Below are 26,223 nucleotides of genomic sequence, written 5' to 3'. Positions count from 1 at the left end.
GACACTTCCTCAGATTTGTCACCTACAAAAGCCAGCTCAGGTTTGGGAATCTCCCTAACATCCTCAGCCATGAAGTCTGAAGCAAAGAATCCATTTAGTTTCTCCACAATGAGTGTTATATCGAGTGTTATTTACTCCTTCTCATCATACAAGAACAAGGGGCCACGAAATGAAGTCACTAGGTACACCTCTACCCCGACATAATGCTGTCCTCGGGAGCCAAAAAACCTTACCACCTTATAAGTGAAAACTGCGTTATATCAAACTTGCTTTGGCCTCGAGCATTTCCATTATTAATAGTCAGCAAATGTGAATGGTCCTGCCCCATTTCATCCCGCCTACATCCCGACCTGACTGACCCCTCAGAACCCCCAACCCATCCAACCCCCCCCGCTCCTTGTACCTGACTACCCCCTCCAGAGACCCCCTGCCCCTAACCACCCTTCCCAAGACCCCACCCCCTATCTAAGCCTCCCTGCTCCTTGTCCCCTTACTGCCCTCTCCAGAGAGCCCAGTAACCCTAATCACCCCCAGAACTCCCACGCCCTATCCAATGCCCCCGTTCCCTGTCCCCTGACCGCCCCTCCTCCAGAACCTCCGAACCATCCAACCCCCGCTGCTCCCTGTCCCCTGACCGTCCCCCCGAGACCCTCTGTCCCTTATCCAACCTCTCGGCCCCAGCCCGACACCCTTAACACACCACTCAGAGCAGAGTGTCAGAGCCAGACACACTGATGCGCTGATCCACCAGAGTACGCAGCCCCACCCCCCAGAGTGCTGCTTTACCATGTTATATCCGAATTTGTGTTATATTGGGTCACGTTATATTGGGGTAGAGGTGTAGCAGGTTTAAAACAAACACAAGAAAGTATTTTTTCATGCAACATAATGTCAACCTCTGGAACTCCTTTCCAGAGGGTGGTATGAAGGCCAATACCATAACGGAGTTCAAAAGGGAGCTAGATAGATTCATGCAAGATATTAGCTATGGCTATTAGCCAGAATGGACAGAAATGGTGTCCCTAGCCTCTGTTTGCCAGAAGCTGGGATTGGGTGACAGGGCATGGATCATTTGATGATTACCTATCTGTTCAATCCCTTTGGGGCACCTGCCTTTGGCCACTGTCAGAGGACAGGATACTGGGCTTGATGAACCTTTGGTCTGATCCAGTATGGCCATTCTTGTGTTCTTATGACTAAGGGCCTGGCCTCCCTACCTGTGTTTTGTTGCTGGGCCCTTAACACAGGCCTGAGCTATAGACTTGAGTGGTAGACTGTTGCCACTCCACTAATGCCCCATGGTAGGAGACAGACAGACACATAATGAGGCGGAGTGGCCTCCGACAGACCCAGTTGGGGGAAGCCACCGCTGCTAAACCACTACAGGCACAGAGAGGGATAGTGACTCACCCAAGGTCACAAGAATGAGTCAGTGGCAGAGCCAGGAATAGAACCCAGATCTCAGTCTTGCAGCCCTAATCATAAGATGATAAGAATAGGAGAGAGCAACTCATTCATGCAGCACAAACTGCTGCCTCTGGCTGCCAAAAATACAATTTGGAACTATTTTTCACCACACAGGCCATCTGTTTTGATTGGCTGGATTTCATGTTATGATCCAGGACTAAGAAGAAAGGCTGTTCAGTAACATAGTCTCCAATCAGAAATCCTAACTAGTATTTAATTACAAGAGGAAAATGAATGGGAGGGACCCATCCAAAAGAGCAAAATACTAACGTTGAGAATGAGATAGAACTCTGCAATGAAACTGGGCACAGATGAACTTTTTCTCCTGGTGCTCAGGCATCGGATCTGAGGCTGGGAATCTAGAACTACTATTACACTCCATATGATGTATAATAAGCCTGGGAAATTCAGTGGTGCCGGAGGTTATTGAGTCATATGCTGAAGGTAGATTTTAAACAAGGCTGGATAATTTTATGACTATTAATAATGTCTGTAGATTTACAGGCTAAGATAATGATAGGGGGTAATCAAGCTGCTGCCCTCTCAGTTGGGCAAGGCATTATGATTGCATAACATCTGCACCCACAGCTCTTCAGTGGTTTCCTACCCACTTCCAGTTGCTATTCAGGGAGATAGGGATAGCTTTTAAGTTCTGAATGGTCAGAGACCACCTCTTACTCTACACTCCTTCCCTCGTCCATCTGGGTGTCATATGTTTCTCTGGCATAGTGAGGGCAACCTTTAATACTTGATTTCCAATGTAGTTGAGACCATGTAATTTGGGAACTGTGCTACAGTCCTAGGTCATCACAAACAAAAAATGTGACAACATACAGATGTTCCCTAACCGTGCCGGAAAATTGCACTGGCACAATTCAACCTATAGTGTAGAGGCAGTGTGACCAAGAGACCCAGATACAGGAAGTGACCAGTCCTTACCTAGACCCACCAGTCTTAGAAGCACATGGGATCCAGTGGTTGGGTCTTCTCACAACACACTAGTGTCTTTCCAGAGAGGGGAACTGGGCCAGGTTGTGGCACTACTCACTAACAATCTTTCCTTTCTTCCACACTTAGTCGTTCCTGTCTATTTAGACTGTAAGCTCTAGGACAGCGCCTGTCTATGACGTGTTTGTACAGTGCCTATCACAATGAGGCTATGATATTGGTTGAGACCACTAAACACTACTGTAATAATAAAATACCACCATCACCACCATCCAGAAAGGGCAACATCATATTATTTGCATGTTTTTAATACTCCGTACTTGGATTCAAAGGCTCCGTAAAAGTGAATGAAATCAGTCCATCAGCCTCATGCTGAAAAACTGATCACTTGCAGGGGACCAGGAAGGAATTCTTTGAATACACCAAATCCAGCATCTGCACACCTGACCAAGTGCATTATGGAGGCAGAGGGTTTTGCCTTGCTCTGAAGTATCCATTATTGGCCATTTCTGGAAGACTAGGTCAACTGAATGAACAAACAAATCCTATATAAAAAGTGAAGCTGGCATGGGAATTAGCTATCCCCAGCAACCATAGAGAATGGATAAGATGGGGTAGAAGAGGGACACTGACCTGCCATTCCTCAGTGTCACTGTAGAGGGTTACAGGAATCTCCTGGGGGTTGTAGAAATGTTTTGCCCTCTCGGTTGTTACCACACGCACTTTCAGCTAACGAGAGAAAAGGAAGAGGAGACACAAACAATTACCTTTCAAAACATAAAAGCCCTGAGCCACACAAGGGAAAGAGGACTTGGGTGGCAAAGAGTTTTATATCAGGCCCTCACACCAAGACTTCATCCTACTACTCATATTTGCATAACCACTTCCAGTCACTGCTGAAAGGTCAGGCACCAAACAGGTGTAATGCAAGCCAGATACTCATTTCTGTTCTTCACATGAGCAGGCTGGGCCTTAGTCATTTGGTTCCTAGCATATGCAAATAACCAACCAGCAGTTGGGCCAGTGAAGATGACCGAAACAGACAAAAGAGAGGCGTAGTTTAGAAAAGAGGGCTGCCAGGAAAAACAAAGCTCCATACAAGATTCTTGTTTGATCAAGAGATGTTTATGGAAAGAGGGTGTGAAAGTGCCTGGCTCTGGAAGGCCCTATTAACCAGGGCACCTCATGGCCGTGGACAAGACGACACCATAAGAAAACTTTTTGTTTCCTACGGCTATTTCTGTCTGGCAGGATTTTTGTTCATCGGTCTATGTCTAACTACACCTGCTGCATTTGCAATCAAACTGCATGCAAACAGTCTGTCTACCATGCGAAATTATGGGTGTCACTCAATGGTTTTAACTACAAGGAGGCTTTTCTCAAATTCTCTGGTTGTTGTCCTACAACCAATGAGGATGCACACTTACTACCTATTATGGAGCGTGATGCTGGCATACCAGGTGCCAGCTCATGCCGAGATCCCCATGCCTCAACTGAATACTTACAAATACATGGTTGAAATCAGTCAGGCTCACCTGTGTGTTAGTATTGTAAAAATAAGTACTAGAATAACAATGCATTTAGTGTTTAGATTTTATGAAATGCTTGTAAGTTGCTGCATGCATTAATCTCACTTATCATATCTGTATCCCATATCACAAGGTAATATTCGAGTGTTTTCACTGTAACCCTCTGTGAAAATCACCAGATAGGAGAGAGACATTAACTAGTGTAAAGCGATTATCTCCAACAGAAAGTGGCCAACAAGGAAGGCCCGTCAACAGCAAATGGACTAGAGTGGAACATTGAAGAGGACAAAAGACTTTGCTCTTTACTGATGATGGCCAGTATATGCTAGCACTTTCTGCCATTATGTCCACCAGAATTTGAAGAAAACCTCTGTGTAGGCACATCCATAGTGATATACTTGATTATGGGCTAAGTGTACTCATCATGCTAGCTGCTACACCTCTGTCGTCATTAAAAGCTGCTGACCATCTCCAACAGCAGCAGGTGAGGCTTGGGAACAGGTTAACCTATCTCCTCAACAGTGACTGTTTTATCTTCCTAGCAATGACAATTCTAGGCTCATCTTCTTCCACCCTTGTTACCTAGGCTGACCTGGGGCAGTGGAAAATTCCAGCTCCCAAACTTCAGGGTCTTTGATCACTTTTGCTGTTTATTTCAGAATCTAAGGAGGGCTGGTCTACATATAGAAATTTACCTGTTATATACCCTGCAGGTATATTTATACTGATACAGGTGGAGCAGTACATCATACTGGATTGACAGTTTTATTCTGGAATAAAAGTGATTTTTTCCAGTTTAGTTTATGTTGCTTTGAAAAAGACAATGTCAAAGCATAGTTGGGGCACGTACCTATGAACTGCAATCAAACAAGCAAGCAGCTAGCTGGAGTCAGCCAGCACTATCTGAGTGCATGTCTTTCAGCTCTTCCTCCCCCAGGCTGGGTTCTGTGGTTGCTTGTTCTCCACAGCAGGGCACTATCCAGTTATTCTGCATCACACTCCGGGACATTATGCTCTTTCTGCAACGTTTGCTCATTTTCCATAGATTTCATTTGAAATCACACATATTTCTGGCCCTTTCCAGTGTCAAAATCATTTTCAGAGCAACAACCACAGTTTCCCCATTAACCTCACTTTGCACAAAACTGTTTCCAGCCACAGCGGCAGCAAAGGTGCTAACTGCACTATCTGCTACCCTATTTGCCTCAATGAGGTGTTTACCTCAGAGCCTACATAGCCTATTTAAATGCTGATTTTATACATACATATCTTTCTTCTGTATTTTCCACTACATGCATCCGATGAAGTGAGCTGCAGCCCATGAGAGCTTATGCTACAATAAATTTGTTAAGTATCAGAGAGGTAGCCATGTTAGTCTGGATCTGTAAAAGCAGCAAACAGTATTGTGGCACCTTATAAACTAACAGACGTTTTGGAGCATGAGCTTTCGTGGGTGAATACCCACTTCGTCAGATGCATGTAGTGGAAATTTCCAGGAATAAGTATATATAAGCAAGCAAGAAGCAGGCTAGAGATAACAAGGTTAGTTCAATCAGGGAGGATGAGGCCCTCTTCTAGCAGCTGAGGTGTGAAAACCAAGGGAGAAGAAACTGGTTTTGTAGTTGGCAAGCCATTCACAGTCTTTGTTTAATCCTGAGCTGATGGTGTCAAATTTGCAGATGAACTGAAGCTCAGCAGTTTCTCTTTGACGTCTATCGAAGTTTTTTGCGCCGAGGGCTACCTGAGATCCTATGGTTGGCAGGGAGTTAAGTTCTCCCGACAGTTGTGTACAGTGCATTCTAAATCGATTTGTGTCCTCTTTACTTCGTAAGACGTCAGTTGGCCGTGTACAAGCAAGAGGGAGATTGCGGCTAATATGGCGTAATATTCTTGGCGAATGCAGGTGAAACCAGTGGAGGGTGGTGAATCAGTAGGTCTTGTAGGTCACTGGTGTAGATAGGCAAGCGTTGGCATGAAGGTTTTTGCATGGAGTCAGCTGAGTTAAGAAGAGTTATTAGGGGTGCAGTCGCAAGTTACTGTGATAATATGCCTTCAGTTGCAGGAGTTGGGGAAGGACTCGCTCACCAGCCTGTTAAAGTTGGGATCAGTGTCGAGGGTTGTAAGTTGCCTGATGTTGCGTGGAGGGTTTAGTGGGACTGAGGATGGCCAGTGGATGTTGGTTCTTCTTGGGTTGCCATTTTTTGCATAGGCGGCCGTGAGTACAAGTCTGGCTCGTTGATCTGTTTCCTTACTCTCGGTGCGGGATTTGTAGTTTGAGAATTTGGTGAGATGTTTGTAGATGTTGGTCTCTGCGAGGTAGAGCAATATGGTTGACTTTATGTTGGCTGTAGAAAATAGCGGTGGTGCCGGGAGGACAGCTGCAGCATGAGGTAGGCATTAGGCATTGAAGTAGGCAGAGCAGCAGGAGTTTCCCGTTACAGGGTGATGTAATGGACCACACTTATTCACCGTGGTTGTCTAGGAAGTGGACTTCCATGGAGATTGTCGCCAGCGAGTGACGTGGAATGAAGCTGTCTGAATGTGGTGGAACTGTCCGGAGTCCCGTTCCCATGGTCCATTATGATGAAGATGCCATCATGTACGCAAGGTGGGGGGGGGCGGTGAGTGGACGAGAGCTGAGAGCATTTGTTCCAGGTCACCATAAAAATGGTTGGCATTGTGGGGCCAGCGGGTCGCGCGATGTCAACGACGGGAGATATATATTGCATCAGATTTGAAATAGTTGTGGTGTAGATAAAGGCACAGCAGCAACCATTGTGCGGGCATCATAGGATAGTTCGCTGACAGCTTGTATTCCATCAGTGTGTGGGATGTTTGTGTAGAGAGCCTCTACATCCATGGTGACTAGGGTAGTGTTTGTTAGTCTCTAAGGTGCCACAAGTACTCCTACTCTTTTTGACTTTACACAGTAACTGCATTCTTTAGGCTTGTCTATAAGGTGTCTCAATGTGCACCGGAGGGGTATAAATTGTAAAGCATTCTAAAATGTTGTGCTGAAACTGCCCCATGTAGACCTGGCTGACATACTCTAAGGGCTTGGCTACACTTTTGAGTTACAGTGCTGGTGGTGGCTTTACAGCACTGCAACTCACTCCCCGTCCACACTGACAAGGCACATACAGCGCTGTAACTCCCTGGCTACAGCGCTGGTTGTACTCCACCTCGACGAGAGGAATAAAGAGAATAGAGCTACTCTTGCAGCACTGGGGTGCTAGCGTAAACAGTGATTAATCTTACTACACTGTAACTGACCTCCGGAACCTTCCCATAATGCTTTGAAGTAAAGATAATACTCTTTGTTTTGTTGTGATGCCTCTCTTCGTTTTGTTGTGAACTCGGGGCTCCCAGAGCTGCTTATCTAAAAAACAAACACAGCTACTCTTTGCTCGAGCAGAGGCAGGCAGGGGGATTCCTTTGGAATGTCCACAGCTAGTGTTTGCTTGAGGAGAGAAGCAGCCCGGCGGGCGGGGGGGGTATCCGTTTTGGAGCAGCTGCTTATCTGGTCTGTGAGGAAAAAAACAAAGAAGGCTATTTGCATTTAGTGAATGAGAGAGGGGTGGGAAGGGGTCGGAACTTGCAAGGCAGGGAGCTGACACAGTGTCAGCTCCAAAAATCCACTCTCTCTTTCTCCCCCACGCTCCCTGTCACACTCCATCCCACCACCCTCTTTTGAAAAGCACGTTGCAGCCACTTGAACGCTGGGATAGCTGCCCATAATGCACCACTCCCAACACCACGGCAAATGCTGCAAATGTGGCCACACTGCAGCGCTGGTAGCTGTCAGTGTGGCCACACTGCAACACTTTCCCTACACAGCTGTATGAAGACAGCTTTAACTCCCAGCGCTGTACAGCTGCAAGTGTAGCCAAACCCTAAATGGTACTTAGCATGTGTTGATGTAGTCCCAGTGTTAACATGCACTAGGAATCTTTTGGAGCTAACTAGCATAACTGTGGCCAGATCTATACTATACACTTTAGCCAGAATATTAATATTGGATGAGATTTTTAATGACATTTCTATATTAATAAAAGCCTTGGCTTAACCACAAAATATTGGGTTCAATGCAGGAATCACTGGGTGCACTTCTCCTTGTTCAGTAACTGGTATAGACTAGACCAGCAAAAGCACTGTTTTGCTGCTATAAGCTGCAACTGCACTAAGGCTATGACTACACCGCACTTTCGGCAGTAAAACTTTTGTCAGTCAGGGTGTGAAAAAAAAAAAAAAACCCACTCCTCACCGACAAAAATGTTACTGACAAAAAGCATCGGTGTGGATGGTGCTTTATCAGCAGGAGACACTCTCCCAACGACAAAGCTACCGCCCCTCGTTGGAAGTAGTTTTATTTTGTCAGCAGGAGAGCTTTTTTTCCTGGCTAATGAAGAGCAGCTACATTGCACACCTTACAGCGGCACGGCTGTCGCAATACACCTGTCACTCTAAGGTGCACAATGTAGACATTGCCTTACAGGGTTTGCTGGCATAGCTATAACTAAACTTTCTAGTGTACACAAAGCCTACACTGGTTAGGAGTATTATATATTAATTATTATTAGTATTGCCAATGTAGTTATACCAGTAAAAGCTCTAGTGCATATGCAGTTATACCGATATAAAGGTGCCTTATAGCAATATAGTTTATTTCAGTTCCTGAACCAAAATAAGCTATATAGTGATATAAGAATTTTCATACTGATATAATTGTGTACACAACTAGAGTTTTTTTGCTGCTTTAACTGTACCGGTACAGGTAAGGCAGCAAACCTTTATAGTGTAGACAAGCCCTTCGAAACAAACACATAGCTGCAGCCAAGGCACTTTTAAAAACCATTCTCTTTCTGCCATTTCTTTCACAGATTTTTAAGGACAAAAGGGACCATTCTGATCATCTAGTTTGACCTCCTGTATAGCAGAGAAGTGCACCCAGTGATTCATGCATTTAACCCAATATTTATAGTTAAACTAGGGTGCATCTTTTCAAAAGACATTCAATCATGATTTTAAAACTCCATTGTAACATATTCCTGGGTAAGCTGTTCCAATGATTAACTATTCCCACTATTAAATTATTTTCTGCAGGGATAGGCTCGTTGCTTACTCATCCTAAGTGGGACTTTCATGTCCCTCTACCTAAAGTTGGAAAGAGATCAGTATTCCCTCCTTTCCATATATCTGTAACAGCCTCTGTTTGCCTTTATAACAGTTGTGTTGCTTGATTGTAGGGGAACAATATTATTATTTATATAAGTTAAATGGCTTGCCAATCGATCTGATCAGAAGATATGTTTCTTGTCCCAAAATCAGGCTACACAGAGTCTTGCAAGAACCCCTCTGGATGTATGACAAGGACACTTACGCTGAGAACACAATATAGCTGTAGAGACTTTTACTGACATAAGTGAAAAAGTAATCAAATGGAAAGTAATCAACCAGAATTAAAAAGGAAATAGTACTGTTTTGGAGGTACATGTGGTATCCTTTACTATAAAACTTCCTACATTAACACACACTCATCCTTCCTTGAGAACCTGATGGTAAGAGACAAAGGACCAGCCTCATTTCTGGCATGCCAAAAAGAGTCTGATGGTCCAGGTTCCTCAATGCTTGAGTGGAAGGTGAAAAATTTAGGGGAAGCTAGAGAGCTAGAAGGCCAGGAAACTAAGCCAAAAAAGACCCAAGAAAAAACTAACCTAACCCTTATCAGGGTGGTTTGCCTTCTTATGTGCCCAACCTTCCACGTCCAATTTCTTCACCCACATCAAATCAGGGTGCTCATTCTCACATCTGTTATTTCTGGCCTGAATCAGTTTGGTGGTTATTTCCACGTTCTTTGTGGTGTACCTGTTAAGTTTATAGCGCACAATCGCTTGACAACTTCTCTATGCCAAAGCTCACAAACATGTGTACGCTAACTTACTTTAGCTCATCATACAGGATGTGCCCTGTAGGTTTCTTCCATTACTGCAAAAAATTAGTCTAATACAAAGCTATTATCAACAAACCCATAAGAAAGGATATAAGCAAGCAAGCAAGCAAGCAGGCTAGCCCTATGGGCTACAAAAGACATTCAGTCATGCTTTAAAAACTCCAAGTAATAGAGAATTTAACACATTCCAATGATTAATTATTCCCACTGTTAAATTATCTTCTGCAGGGATGGGCTCCTTGCTTACTCATCCTAATTCGGCCTGGTCTACACTATGCGTTTAGGTCAAATTTTAGCCACGCTAAATCGAATTAAGCCTGTATCGGTCCACACAACAAAGCAATTTACTTTGGCATAAAGGGTTCTTAAAAATCGATTTCTGTACTCCTCCCTGACGAGGGGAGTAGCGCTAAAATCGACACTGCCAGTTCGAATTAGGGTTAGCATGGATGCAATTCGACGGTATTGGCCTCCGGGCGGTATTTCACAGTGCACCATTGTGACTGCTCTGGACAGCAATCTGAACTCGGATGTGTGGTAAACTCTGTCCCAAATCTGGACCTTAGCGTACAAAATCTGGGTGCTTACTGTGAACCTCCCCAAGCTTATACCCAGCTTGGATCTTATTTCGCTGCCACCAGATAGTATTGAGGCTACTATCAGCCTGGGTTCCCCAAATTCCTTGGGGGGACCCCCTCTCTGGCCTCCCCAACTTTCCCTGGGAGGACCCCCAAGACCCAGACCCCTGGGTCTCCCTATCTCAAACGGGAAAACAAGTTCCTCCCCCTTGTCTCCTCGTTATCTGCTCCCCCGCTTCCCTCCCTGGGTGAGCCTGGGCGATGCAGTACTTAACTCCTTGAAGGCAAAACAAAGAGGGTAATCACCCTCCCCCTGAGGCGATGCCTTCAAACCTAGTAAAGCTAACATAAAGAGATTTTCCACCCCTCCTTCCTGTAGCCTCACCAGAGAAAAACCAAAAACCTCAACCAGGTTTTAAAAAGAACTTTATATAAAGAGAAAGAAAATACAGAAAAATATCATCACTGCATTAAGATGTCAATACAGGCTCTTGGCTTATAAGAAAATAGGAATAAACAGTCTGATTTAAAAGATAGCCCAATTAAATCTAGGGCTTGGCTACACTTTGAGTTACAGTGCCTGGTGGTGGGCTTACAGCACTGCAACTCACTCCCCGTCACACTGACAAGGCACATACAGCGCTGTAACTCCTGGCTACAGCGCTGGTTGTACTCACCTCGACGAGAGGACTAAAGAAATAGAGCTACTCTTGCAGCACTGGGGTTGCTAGCGTAAACATGATTATCTTACTACACTGTAACTGACTCGGACCGTCCCATAATGCCTTTGAAGTAAAGCTAATACTCTTTGTTTGTTGGGATCCTTCTTCGTTTTGTTGTGAAACTCGGCTCCAGCTGCTTATCTAAAAAACAAACACAGCTACTCTTTGCTCGAGCAGAGGCCAGGCAGGGGGAATTTCATTTGGAATGTCCACATCTTTGCTAGTGTTTGCTTGAGGAGAGAACAGCCCGGCGGCGGGGGTATCGTTTGGAGCAGCCTGCTTATGCTGTCTGTGAGAAAACAAAGAAGGCTATTTTGCATTTAGGGAATGAGAGAGGGTGGGAACGGGGTCGGAACTTTGCAAGGCAAGGGACTGACACAGTGTCAGCTCCAAAAATCCACCTCTCTTTCTCCGTCCCACGGGCGCTCCTGTCCACTCCATCCCAACACCCTCTTTTGAAAGCACGTTGGCAGCCACTTGAACCTGAATGCTGCCCATAATGCACCACTCCCAACACCACGGCAAATGCGCAATGTGGCCACACTGCAAGCGCTGGTAGCTGCAGTGTTGGCCACACTGCAACACTTTCCCTACACAGCTGTATGAAGACAGCTTTAACGTCCGCCGTCGCTGGTAACAGCTGCCAAGTTTAGCCAAACCCTAAATGTACTTAGCATCGTTTGATGTAGTACCAGTGTTAACATGCACTAGGAATCTTTGAGCTCACCTAGCATAACTGTGGCAAGATCTATCTATACACTTAGCCAAGGAATATTATATTGGATGAGATTCTTTAAAATGACATTTCTATATAATAAAGCCTTGCTTAACACAAAATATGGGTTTCAATGCAGAATCACTTGGTGCACTTCTCCTTGTTCAGTAACTGGTATGACTTGAGACAGCAAAAGCCACTGTTTTTGCTGCTATAAAGCCTGCAACTGGCACTAAGGCTATGACTACACCGCACTTTCGGCAGGAAAGACTTGTCAGTCAGGGTGTGAAAAAAAAATAAAAACCCACTCCTCACCGACAAAAAGTTACTGACAAAAAGCAGCGTGTGGATGTGCTTATCAGCAGCGAGACACGCTCCACGACAAAGTACCGCCCTCGTGGAAGTAGTTTATTTTGTCAGCAGGAAGAGCTTTTTTCTGGCTAATGAAGAGCAGCTACATTGCACACTTACAGCGGCACGGCTGTCGCAATACACCTGTCACTCTATAGGGTGCACAATGTAGACCTGCCTTACAGGTTGCTGGCATAGCTATAATAAACTTTCTAGTGTACACAATAGCCTACCACTGGTTAGTGAGTCTATATTATTAATTATTATTAGTATCTAGCCATGTAGTTATACCAGTAAAAGCTCTAGTGCATATGCAGTTATGACCGATATAAAGGGCCTTATAGCAATATAGTTATTTCAGTTCCTGAAACCAAAATAACGCCTATGAGTGATATAAGAATTTTTCATACTGATATAATTGCGTACACAACTAGAGTGTTTGCTGCTTTAACTGTACCGGGTCAGGTGAAGGCAGCAAACCTTTATAGTGCAGAGCAAGCCTTCGAAACAAAACATAGCTGCCCAGCCAAGGCACGTTTAAAACCTTCTCTTCTGCCATTTCTTTTCACAGATTTTTAAGACAAAAGGGACAATTCTGATCCATCTAGGTTTGAGCCTGCGCGTATAGCAGAGAAGTGCACCCCAGTGATTCAGCTTTAACCCAATATGTTATAGTTAAACTAGGTGCATCTTTCAAAACATTCAATCATTGATTTTGAAAGACTCCATTGTAACATATTCCTGGGTAAGCTGTTCCAATGAGTAACTATTCCACATTAAATTAGTTTCTGCAGGATAGCTCGTTGCTTACTCCATCCTAAGTGGGACTTTCAAGTCTCTATCCTAAATCTGGAAAGAGATGTCAGTATATCCCCCGTTCCATATATCTGTAACAGCCTCTGTTTGCCTTATAACAGTGTGTGTGCTGTGATTGTAGGCGGAGACACTATTATTATTTATATAAGTTAAAATGGTTGCCAATCGATCTGAATCAAAGTCCGTTCTTGTCCCAAAATCAGGTACACAGAGTCTTGCAAGAACCTCTGGCATTGTAGACAGGACACTTACGCTGAGAACATCATTATAATGCTGTAGAGGACTTTTACGACATGATAGGAAAAAGTATATCATAATGTGAAAGTAATGCAATCCATGATATTTAAAAGGAAAGTAGTATCTGTTTTGGATGTACATGGGTATCTTTACTTAAAACTCCTACATTAACCACATCTTCATCTTCTCTTGAGTACTCTGATGGTAGTGACAAAGGAACCAGCCCTCATTTCTGGCATGCAAAAAGAGTCTTGATGGCATGGTTCCTCAAGCTGTGATGGAAGGTGAAAATTAGGGGAAGGCTAGAGAGCTAGAAGGCCAGAACTAAGCCAAAAACCCAAGAAAAAACAACCTAAACCTTATCAGGTGGTTTGCCTTCTTATGTGACACCTTCCACGTCCCATTCTCACCCCATCAAATCAGGCTGCTCATTCTCACATCTGTTATTTCTGTCCTGAATCCAGTTTGGTGGTTATTTCACGTCTTTGTGGTGTCCTGTTAAGTTTATAGCGCACATCGCTACAACTTCTCTATCAAGCTCACAAACAGTGTTACTGCTAAACTTACTTAGCTCATCAACAGGTGCCCTGTAGGGTTCTTCACATGACTGCCCGCCCCAAAATAGTCTAATACAAAGCTATTTTACACAAACCCATAAGAAAGGTTATAAGCCAGCAAGCAAGCAAGCAGCACGCCCATAGGGCTACAAAAGACATTTCAGTCATGCTTTAAAAACTCAAGTAAATCAGAGATTTAACACATTCCATGATTAAGGTTATTCCACTGTTAGATTATCTTCTCAGGGATGGCTCCTTGCTTACTCATCTAATTCGGCCTGGTCTACATCGAGTTTAGGTCAAATTTAGCCACGCTAAATCGAATTAAAGCCTGTATCGGTCCACACAACAAAGCATTTACCTTTGGCATAAGGGTTCTAGAAAAAAGATTTCTGTCTCCTCCTCTGACGAGGGAAGTAGCGCTAAAATCGAACACTGCCAGTTCGAATTAGGGTGCATGGATTCAATGCGACGGGGTTTGGCCCCTCCGGGGGTATGTCACAGTGCACCATGTGGACTGCTCTGGACAGCGAATACTGAACTCGGATGATGTGGTAAAGCTCTGTCCCAATCTGGACCTTAGCGTACAAACTGGTTGCTTACTGTGAACCCCCAGCTTATACGCCAGCCTTGGATCTTATTTCGCTGCAACCAGATAAGTATTGAGCTGACTATCAGCCTCAGTCGCACGCGCAGACTTATCTGGGGAGCCCCACAACGACCAGAGCCGCTGGGTCCTGCGCTCTACCCCCAGCTTCCCCCCTGTTTCTGGGTAACCGAAGGCGAGTGCTTACCAGGCTTCCTTGAATACCACGCCAGCGAGGATAATCATACGCTTCCCCTGAGGCTATGCATTCAACCTAGTTAAGCTCACACAAAGAGATTCACGCCTCCTCTTTGTCTCAGTAGCAGTAACTAGAAGAAAACCACAAAGCACAACGAGAATGAGTCTATTACTATCTCTCCTTCTTTTCCTCGTAACTTTCTCCCCGCCCTGGGACATAGGAAAAGTAAGCAACCGACGAGTGCCCAAATGGGCTTTTTTGCCACTAACCCCCCAAGCCGCTATGGACCGTGTCACAGATATGACAGAGCTCACACCGAAGCATAACAGAAGGGACTCATCTTAACCATGCTCTCTTTTGCCGTGAAGTCACTAGACCCAGAAACTCAAAGACAAGACTCCACCACAGATTCCATAGAAAAAAACCGAAAAACAAAAATGTAAATATACAAAAATGAGAAAGAAAAACCTTACTACCTATGAACTGAGCGGACACTCTCTCATTGAAAGCAAATCTCAATACCCAGGATATTCCGAATTATATCAGACAGACTTGAGAGGAAACATGTCAATGCAATATCGGCGAGTCGTGATTGTGTGAGAGGAAAAGAGATACCCCATCACAACCACTACCTCTCAAACCCAGTCTCACGCCATAAGTTCCATGAACTCCGATGGAAGGGTAGAAGTTCTACTCATCAAATCAAGCACGCACAATGTCCCAGCAAGCCGATTACTGGATGTTTCCTTTTTGTTGACCTACAGCGACAATTGAGCTAGTGGAGAAAGAGAAGAGAACTAATTTTGAGAAGAACTATGGGAGTTATGGGCAAACAAGCTGTTTCAAAGCACCATACATGCCGGCAGCGAGAAAACCCACAATAAATGACCCGACTTCCTCCTTCACAACCAGCCAGGACCTTCCTCATGCTCACCTCGTCCAAAAACAGAAGGAGAAAAGTTAGCTCGGCTCTTAACTCGATTCGGCTCCTACGGCGTTGTCAGCGTGTTTGGTTCCCCCTTTGTTCACCCTTTACAGGTAAAAGAAAATTAACCCTTACCTATCTACTTATGACAGGATGCACTGGCCAGATAGACAGGAAAAGCCCCGCAAACTTTTGAATTTCATTTCCTGTTTGCCCAGCGTGGAGAGCTGATCAGCACAGGTGAACATCCAGAGCTCATCAGCACAGGTAACCGTGCAGTCCGAGAATCAAAAAAGCTACAGCATGGATTGTACGAGAGATACTTGATCTGATTGCTGTATGGGGAGAGGATTCCATGCTAGCAGAACTACGTTCCAAAAAACGTAATGCCAAAACATTTGAAAAAGTCTCCAAGGGCATGTTGGAGAGCGGACACCATAGGGACTCATTACAGTGTTGCGTGAAAGTTAACGAGCTCAGGCAAGCATACCAGAAAACCAAAGAAGCAAATGGACGGTCCAGTGCAGAGCGGCAGACATGCCGCTTCTACGCTGAGCTGCATGCAATTCGGGGGGGGGAGGCCACCACCACTACCCCACCCCTGTCCCTGGATTCCGAGGAGGGGGTACTCTCAGCCATGCCCGAGGATTTTGCAGATGGGGAAGATGAGGACGACGACAACCTTGTGGAGAGCATACAGCACACCATTTTCCCCAACAGCCAGGATCTTTTTCTCAGCCTGACTGAAGTAGCCTCCTAACCCTCCCAAGGCGGTATCCTGGACCATGAAGCCATGGAAGGGACCTCTGGTGCATGTACCTTTGTAAATATTACACATGGTTTAAAAGCAAACTTTTTTAATGATTAATTTGCTCTGAGGACTTAATATGCATTCGCAGCCAGTACAGCTACTGGAAAAGTCTGTTAACGTGTCTGGGGATGGAGCGGAAATCCTCCAGGGACATCTCCATGAAGCTCTCTTGGAGGTTACTCCAAAAGCTTTTGCAGAAGGCTTCAGGGCAGTACAGCCTTATTCCATCCTCCACAGTAGGACACTTTACCACGCCACACTAGTAGCAAGTAATCTGGTATCACTGCATGACAAAGCATGGCAGCGTATAGTCCCGGTGTTTGCTGGCATTCAAGCAACATCCGTTCTTTATCTCTCTGTGTTATCCTCAGGAGCGTGATATCGTTCATGGTAACCTCGTTGAAATACAGGAATTTTAATTAAAGGGACAGAGGTGACTGTTCCTACGGGGCTGTTCGCCTGTGGCTGAAAAGAAATCCTTCCCTGCAGTTAGTGGGGGGGGGGGCGGCATTGGCGCTGAGCTGTTTGGGTTTGGGTAGCAGGGATCTTCCCTGAAACCAGCCTCGCAGTGCAGGGAGGGGTAAAGTAATCATCCCAGAGAATTGGAAGCGGGGTGGGGTTAGTTTGGTTTCTCCTGCTGCACGTTAACACGAAAACCAAAGGTATGGAAAAGGAGGGCGCTGCTTTTATGAAGGTTGCAGAAGCTGAAAGACAATGGCTTACAATGGCCACATGCAAGCTGAATTCTGTTGCCCGGCCCTGGGTCTGTGATCTCTAACACCAAAGCCACAGGCACCCAATATTAAGATGCAAAATGCGACCTTGTACCAAAATCACATGTGCTGTGTAATGTGAATAGTGTTATTCACCGTGAAAGAGTACACACATTGTTCTGCAAAACGTATCCTTTTAAATACTTCTCTCCCTTTTTTCCCCTTCCGCAGCTGCAAATTTTTCAAGCCTCCCTCTTTCGTCCTGAAGGCTATCTCAGATAAGGCAGCGAAAAAATGCACACGAGATTAAATGTTCTCTGAAATCATGCAATTGACCCGCAGTAAAAGAGCTCATTTGAATGAGTGGAAGGACACAGTATCACAGTACAGGAAAGCGGCCAATGAACACGAGGACAGAAGTGGACGCGATGAACGCTCAAGATGAGATATGGCAGAAGGAAGATCAGAGGAAGCAGGATGCAACGCTGCAGCTACTGCGGGATCAAACAGACATGCTCTGGCATCTGGTGGAGCTTCAGGAACGGCAGCAGGATCACAGACTGCCACTGCAGCCTCTGTATAACAGCCCTCCCTCCTCCCTATGTTCCATAGCCTCCTCACCCAGATGTCCAATAACGCGGGGGGGCAGGAACCATGCACCCTGCCACTCCACCCCAGCGGACAGCCCAAGCAAAAGGCTGTCATTCAACAAGTTTTGAAGTGGCCTTTTCCTTCCTTCTCTCCTCCCCTACCCCATCGGGGCTACCTTGTCAGTTCTCTCCCTATTTTTATAATCAATTAATAAAGAATACATGGTTTTGAAACGACAGTGACTTTATTTCCTTTGAAAGCAAGCTGTGATCGAAGGGGGGAGAGTGGGTGGCTTACAAAGAATGAGTCAATCAAGGGGGCAGGTTTTAATTAAGGAGAAACAAACAGCACTCTCACATCGTAGCCTGGCCAGTCATGAAACTGGTTTTCAAAGCTTCTCTGATGTGCAGCACTTCCTGGTTGTGCTCTTCTAATCGCCCTGGTGCCTGGCTGCGCGTAATCAGCAGCCAAGCGATTTGCCTCAACCTCCCACCCTGCCATAAAGGTCTCCCCCTTACTCTCACAGAGATTGTGGAGCACACAGCAAGCAGTAATAACAATGGGAATACTGGTTTGGCTGAGGTCTGAGCGAGTTAGTAAAGTGCGCCAGCGACCCTTTAAACATTCAAATGCACATTCTACCACCCTTCTGCACTTGCACAGCCTATAGTTGAACAGCTCCTGACTACTGTCCAGGCTGCCTGTGTACAGCTTCATGAGCCATGGCACTAAGGGGTAGGCTGGGTCCTCGAGGATAACTATACGTGTTTCAACATCCCCAACGGTTATTTTATGGTCTGGGAAGTAAACCCCTTCCTGCAGCTGTTTAAACAGATTCATGTTCCTGAAGACACAGGTATCATGAACCCTTCCTGGCCATCCCACGTTGACGTTGGTGAAACGTCCCTTGTGATCCACCAGTGCTTGCAGCACCATTGAAAAGTATCTCTTGCGGTTTATGTACTGGCTGCCTTGGTGCTTCCGTGCCAAGATAGGGATATGGGTTCCATCTATTGCCCCACCACAGTTAGGGAACCCCACTGCAGCAAAGCCATCCAATATGACCTCCACAAGTCCCAGAATCACTACTTTTGGTAGCAGCAGCTCAGTGATTCCTTTGGCTACTTGCATCACAGCAGCCCCCACAGTAGATTTGCCCACTCCAATTGATTCCCGACTTACTGGTAGCTGTCTGGCGTTGCAAGCTTCCACAGGGCTATCGCCACTCGCTTCTCAATTGTGAGGGCTGCTCTCATTGTGGTGTCTTTGCACTTCAGGGCAGGGGAAAGCGAGTCACAGTGTTCCATGAAAGTGGCCCTATGCATATGAAAGTTTCACAGCCACTTGGAATCGTCCCACACGTGCAATACTATGTAGTCCCACCAGTCTGTGCTTGTTTCCCGGGCCCAGAATCGGCGTTCCACAGCATGAACCTGCCCCATTAAACAGCATGATCTCCAAAGTGCGGGGCCTTCGGTTTGAGAGAATTCTGTGTCCATGTCCTCATCACTCTCATCGCTGCGCTACCACCTCCTCCTTGCCTGGTTTTGCAGGCTCTGGTTCAGCATAAACTGCACGATCATGCGCGAGGTGTTTACAATGTTCATGGCTGCTGCGTTGAGCTGAGCGGGCTCCATGCTTGCCGTGGTATGGCATCCGCACAGGTAACCCAGGAAAAAAGGCGTGAAACAGTTGTCTGCCGTTGCTTTCACAGAAGGAGGGGGGCCTGACGATATGTATCCAGAACCACCTGTGACAATGTTTTTTTCCCCATCAGGTATTGGGAGCTCAACCTAGAATTCCAGCGTGCAGAGGAGACTGCAGGAACTACGGGATAGCTATGGAATAGCTACCCACAGTGCAACGCTCCAGAAGTCGATGCTTACCTCGGTACTATGGACACACACCGCCAAATTCATGTGCTTAGTGTGGCTGCACTCGACTTTATACCATCTGTTTCCAAAAATCGATTTCTGTAAAATCAGAGTAATCCCATAGTGCAGACATACCCTTAGTGGAGCTTTCATGTCGCTCCACCTAAGTTGGAAAGAGATCAGTATTCTTTCCTTTCTATATACCAGTAACAGCCTCCGTTTGCCTCTATAATAGCTAAAATAGAAAATGAGCATGTGACTCCTCTGTTTAACTGCTGATACAAGCTGATGTACACGTCACCTGGTCAAAGAAGTGTGCTAGAGTCACAAGTTGTGTGTTTTACATGAGGAGAGGCTAGTGGAGTGGCAGACTTCATCCAGGGCTAAGCTTGGATCTCCTGCTTTGCTGTCTCTACACAGAGATCACTAGCCAATGCTCTGCCAGCCTGATTTTTGCCCACGTTTACATGAGTGCCATTTTAAAGAGTCAAGAAGGCAGTGATTTCACTTATATTAGTAACCCTGAGCAAATACATAAGTGACCATCAGAATTTTCCACTAGCCTGGATAAAACAAGACTTTTTTCTGCTTCAACAGCCATGGTTATAAAGAAAACCTTTAAAATGTTAACTGATGCACTGTTAACTTCCTGAGTCTGCAGAGAGTCTAACCTGATGGCTATGAGATGTATTAACTACCTCATTCATCTCAACGAGTGGTTGAATCTGAAACCTAATGATTACAACATTGATATTTAAATTGTCAACTATTTCACTGCTGATCATTTTAGCAGAAACTTCTATCTAACATGCTTATCCTACAACCCTAAACCTCTCAGCACATCTCCTAATGATGCAAAAACTTCAGCTGTTTTCTACCCAAGTTCCTCTGAGAACTTTCGTAAGACAGTTCTCTGTTGTCAGCACAAAAATCTGCAGCAAGTTAAAACTGAGGGCCTGATTTAAAGTAACTGGAAAGACTCCCATTGCCTTTATTTGGCTTTGGCTCAGGCCCTGAAATTATACAGACAGTAGAAGATCAATTGAATTTATTGCCAAAATAAATAACCAGGGCTCCTAGACTGAATGGATTCTTTATATTTCATTTAGTGAAAACCTCTGTTTTTAAATTTAAATGAAGCTGCCACAAAATCTGCAGACTCCTGCACAGGAGTATCACAGAATCCAGGAGACTTGCTATCAAATTTGGATCTAGCTTGCTGCAAAGTTTGTTTATGATCAAAATATTCATAGAGAAGGGATGTGCTTTGATCTAGACTCCTACAGAATGGGTAGTTTTCTCTCCTCCTGTCACCTACAGAGTGGAGAGAGGTCCTTTGGATACCAGTACAGGATGGGGGTGAGGGGAGAGAGAGAGAGTATGCTGCAGGCTCTATGATTCAGGCATCTCCTGTTGCTAAGATGGAAAACCAGAAAGCTGGGGATGAGGGCTGGGGGAAATAGACAATCCCTGCATAATCTACATTTCATACACATAGCAACACATGACCTGAGGTTCTGACATGACCTCTTCCTGTCTCTGCATCACTTTCTGCTGTCCATTCCCATCCCCATCCCCCTCCCCCTCCCCAATCTGGTCTGGAACCTTAAGCCTCTTTCAGTTACTGGAACTGAAAAGCTTAACTAAGCTCCCCCGCCCCCCGCCTCCACAACATGCCAGCTGAACTTTCTTTCCAACAGCTGACAAGATACAGCACTGCTACCCTGACAGCTCTGTGTACCTTCAACAGCCTTTCCAGATTTGCTACTGCCACCACCAATCAGTTTCACAATTACATTTCCAAAATATCATCTCCTGTGTCCAAATCTCATGTGGTACCTTGAGCTCTGGAGTGAAGGAATCCCAAATATATGACTCATCCAAAGGGTATTAAACCAGGCCATCTAGCAACCCAAGCAATATAAATGCATTACGTATTTGGTCTAGGTTTAAGAAAGGTGGTGCTTCTCTCTCTCTCTTTTCAATGAGCCACGACAATTGGGTTGGTTCCAAAATGTGAGAGCATTCTGAATTTTCCTTTTACTTTAAAGCAAAAGCTATTATAGTTCCCTTTGTTTTGGGAAAGTAAGTCTATTTACTCCTAACTAATACTGCCATCTCCTGGACAAATTGGTTACTCTAGGACAGGGGTCAGCAACCTTTCAGAAGTGGTGTGCCGAGTCTTCATTTATTCACTCTAATTTAAGGTTTCGCGTGCCAGTCATACATTTTAACGTTTTTAGAAGGTCTCTTTCTATAAGTCTATAATATATAACTAAACTATTATTGTACGTAAAATTAAATAAGGTTTTTAAAATGTTTAAGAAGCTTCATTTAAAATTAAATTAAAATGCAGAGCCCCCCCGGACCAGTGGCCAGGACCTGGGCACTGTGAGTGCCACTGAAAATCAGCTCATGTGCCACCTTTGGCACATGTGCCATAGGTTGCCTACCCTTGCTCTAGAAAATAATTTTTTTTTTAAATGTGCATACAGATGCTTCTATATTTTTATAGGTTTCAGAGTAGCAGCCGTGTTAGTCTGTATCCGCAAAAAGAACAGGAGTACTTGTGGCACTTTAGAGACTAACAAATTTATTTGAGCATAAGCTTTCATGGGCTACAGCCCATGATTTTAACAATTTCCATCCCACCATCAACCTCAGCCTAGACCAATCCACACAAGCAGTCCATTTCCTAGACACTACTGTGCTAATAAGCGATGGTCACATAAACACCACCCTATACTGGAAACCCACTGACCGCTATACTTACCTAGCCTACATGTCTCCCAGCTTCCATCAGGACACACCAACACGATCCCAATGTCTACGCCAAGCTCTAAGATACAACCGCATTTATTTCCAATGCCTGCAGACAGAGATAAGAACACCTACAAGATCTCTATCAAGCATTCTTAAAACTACAAAAACCACCTCTGAGTGAAAAAACAGATTGACGAGAGCCAGAAGAGTACCAGAAAGTCACCTACTACGGACAGGCGCCCAAAAAGAAAATAACAGAGCGCACTCAGCTCATCTACCTTCAGCCCCAACTAAACCTCTCCAGTGCATCATCAAAAGATCTACAACCTGTCCCAAAGATGATCCCTCACTCTCACAGATCTTTGGGAGACAGGCCAGTCCTCGCTTATAGACAGCCCCAACCTGAAGCAAATACTCACCAGCAACCACACACCATACAAACAAAACACTAACCAGGAACCTATCCTTGCAACAAAGCCTGATGCCAACTCTGTCCACATATCTATTCAAGGGACACCATCAAGGACCTATTCACATCAGCCACGCCATCAGGGGCTCATTCACCTGCACATCTACCAACATGATATATGCCATCATGTGCCAGCAATGCCCCTCTGCCATGTACATTGGCCAAACCGGACAATCTCTATGCAAAAGAATAAATAGACACAAATCTGACATCAGGAATCATAACATTCAAAAACCAGTTGGAGAACACTTCAACCTCTCTAACCACTCAGTGACAGACTTGAAGGTGGCAATTTTGTAATAAAAAAACTTCAAAAACAGACGCCAAAGAGAGACTGCTGAACTTGAATATGCAAATTAGATACAATTAACTTAGGTTTGAACAGAGACTGGGAATGGTTGGGTCATTACACTAATTGAACCTATTTCCCCATGTTAAGTTCTCCTCACACCTTCTATGGGTCATCTCTATTATCACTTCAAAGGGTTTTTTTCTCCTGCTGAGGATAGCTCATCTCAGTTGACTGGCCTCTTACAGTTGAAAAGGTGGAAGTAGCCATGCCATGTTCTCTGTATGTATAAATATCTCCTGTCTGTGTGTTCCATTCTATGTATCCGAAGAAGTGGGCTGTAGCCCAAGAAAGCTTATGCTCAAATAAATTTGTTAGTCTAAAAGGTGCCACAAGTACTCCTATATTTTTATAGTTTGTCCTCTTCTGTTTTACACTAGCATCCAACTTTTAAGTTCTATGTCTCAACTACTGAGACTACTTATATTGCATGATTTGAACTACAACTTTGGAGTTTCAAAGAGCATATGCACTTTTTACTATATGTATCTTGTAAATTCAGGTTTGGTGACTTTACTGACATTTATGTTTTTACACCAGTGAGTCCTGTAAAGCCCACATAATGATGAGACACAAAGCTGGTTTCCATCATGTATTGTGTGATATCAACAAAACTGTTAGGTAAATTCTTACTGTGAGAATTTATGAGTTATTACTGATCATGGGGAAAGAGACAGAAAAATGCTCAGCCTGATTTTCAGACCCCAGGACCAGCATCTAGAATCAGCTTTAAAATTCTAACTGACCCAATCTGATCTCCACTAAAAGAGGATAAAAAGGAAACATGAAGATATCATATTTACAGTTTCTCTTCTAACTCACTGGAGCATAAGTTACTCACCCCAGGAATCTCCAGCAATTCTGAGACAAGAATAGGCAACTTCAGGGCAGCCACACTTCCAGTAACACCCACCAGCACATGGTACGTCTTTTGTGGTGTGGGCAAGCTGTTTTGTGGGGAAGGCTGTGGCTCTGAAAGGGTTAAGGGCTCCATTATGCACCCTGGTGACAATCAAATCTACAAACAAGGAGAAACAGTCTTCAAACTCTGAGCTGGATTTATCCAATGATAGACATGCAGAGAAATTGCTGATTTGCCTCCCTATACAGAATATCAGTAAGTGGCCTCAAAACACACTTCAGTTCAGAACAATATAAACTGATCCAAGAAGCGTTACACTTCTTTCAGTAATAAGGTGGGAGGGACACCATAACATTCTGCTCCTCAGCAGTTACCTATTATTCTAAATATTGCATCAGGGTTAACTGTGAAATTAACTTAATTTAAAAAATATTAGGTATTATGGCTCAAAGCACTCAATGTGCTTTCACCAGAAGGGATTGCTTGTGATCAAAGGTTATATGAATGATGGCTGCCATTTTGGATGACACCAGAAACTGATCCAGAGCTAAATGGATATGTTGCTACAGCATGAGCTAAAGAGTCAGGTTCTGCAGTGTGAGGATGTAACAGACTCACATGCTCTGTGGACTGGGCATGGAGGGAAACATGTAACACATACTCACCAGTGGGGTACATTTGCAACATGCAAATCCTCAGAGTTGGGAACTCTGATACATCTCTTATTGAAGTAAATGGGATCCTTTCCACATCTGGAATAGCCCAATTGGTGAAAGTGAGCTAGCAAAAGTACTTACAGATACCAGGAGGTAAAACAGGTGGTCTTGAGGTAACATTTCAAAATCTTTAGAGGAATCCCATTTTATTGTCAATTAACAGAGAGGCACAACGGAAGGGATCCCTTCCAGTGTTATTAAGGGAAGCAAAATTATCTGCATTACTAAAAAGTGGAAGGATCCTAGTAGATCCTAAATCAGGTCACCCAGTTTTAGGCTCGATTCTGCAAGGTGATGAGCAATCTGACTCTGATCCAGAAAAGCCCTTAACCACTTGCTTAACTTTAAGTACATGAGTAGTATGTGGTACCCACGGCTTGGGGTCAGTATACTCAGTACCGTGCAGAATTTTCACCATTAAATTACAATAAGTTTTTGCTAAAAGACTTGAAAATACGAAGTGGGTATTCACCCACAAAAGCTCATGTCCCAATACGTCTGTTAGTCTACAAGGTGCCACAGGACTCTTTGCGACTTGAAAATAGACAGCCTAGATTCATGGTTCAGGTAGCAGCATAGCCAGGTTCTAAGAGCAGAGGAAACAAACACAAAAAAGGCATCTCCTTATGCCTCATCCTCTGGCCACACCCCCCTTTGGCTCCTCCTCCGGCAGCTCCGTGCCCACTCTCGCCCTCATGGGATCCACTCTGTGCTGGCCTCCCCTCTGCACTGCTACGGTGCCAAGCACCCCCCTCGCCAGACCCCCCAGGTGGGGGGTGAGGTGATGTGCCTTGGGCTGGGCCGAGCCGCAGTGGAGTCCATCTACCTTTAAGAGCGGGGCTGGGCTGAGCCGAGCCAGCGGGGGGGTGGCTCTAGTCCCCACTGCAGGCTGATGCCGGAGCCTGTCTCCTGCACCAGTTCTGGGCGGGGCTTTGCTGCGGCTCCCCCAGTGCCCCCAGGATGGGCCGCCCCACGGTAGGGCAGGTTTCATGAAGCAGGGCAGGACCCGGTGAGGCCGAGTTGAACAGGCGCGGTAGGGTGGTGTGGGGGCTGCTGGAGGGGGAAGCTGGGGAAGGTGGCACGGCCTCAACCCCCTGGGGCTGCCTGCGCCGCAGAGGAGGCAGAGGGGCACTAGCTGCAGCAAGACCCCAGCCCGCCTGGGGGAGGGGATATGGGGCCAGCTCGGGGACGCACAAGCAGCCCCAGGGGTGCTTGGCACTTGCAGGGCAGAGCCCCAGGAGAGCCCCAGCCCCACAGTGGGCAGTGCTGCCGAGAAGGAGCCCGCGCCCTGCGGTGGGAGAGGGGAGCCCCAGGCGTGGGGGGGAGGGGGATGGGCCGCCCGCATCCACCTCTCATGGCCGCTCCATGCTGCTCCCGGTACCAGTAACCAGCCCCGCTGCTTTCTGCTTCCTGTGCCCGGCACCGCCCCGCCCCACCACAGGGACCAGCCCCTCCCTTGTGTGTAGGAATACTGAGCCAGCTGGCAGGTCAAGCT

At 45.4% G+C, this 26,223-nt stretch overlaps 1 protein-coding gene and 1 pseudogene across 8 annotated transcripts in view; one reads left to right on the top strand and one right to left on the bottom strand.

Moving 5' to 3' along the window:
* PPCDC (phosphopantothenoylcysteine decarboxylase) overlaps nt 1–26,223 on the bottom strand; it is a 76,128-nt gene that overhangs the window by 40,078 nt on the left and 9,827 nt on the right. For 7 of the 8 annotated variants that reach the window (XM_075069512.1, XM_075069515.1, XM_075069514.1 and 4 more), the window contains 2 exons: nt 23,992–24,168; nt 3,049–3,144 (listed from right to left, as the gene is read on the bottom strand). In XM_075069512.1, the coding sequence (XP_074925613.1) occupies nt 3,049–3,144; nt 23,992–24,144 (249 nt within the window). In that variant the 5' untranslated portion in view covers nt 24,145–24,168. The remainder of the gene's footprint in view (nt 1–3,048; nt 3,145–23,991; nt 24,169–26,223) is intronic. The other variant, XM_075069516.1, reaches the window with a different exon arrangement.
* On the top strand, nt 4,369–16,479 carry LOC142047281 (uncharacterized; annotated as a pseudogene).

This window comes from Chelonoidis abingdonii, chromosome 9 (genome assembly GCF_003597395.2).
Source record: "Chelonoidis abingdonii isolate Lonesome George chromosome 9, CheloAbing_2.0, whole genome shotgun sequence".
Lineage (NCBI taxonomy): Eukaryota > Metazoa > Chordata > Testudines > Testudinidae > Chelonoidis > Chelonoidis abingdonii.
This window is presented reverse-complemented; position numbering and strand designations above follow the sequence as displayed.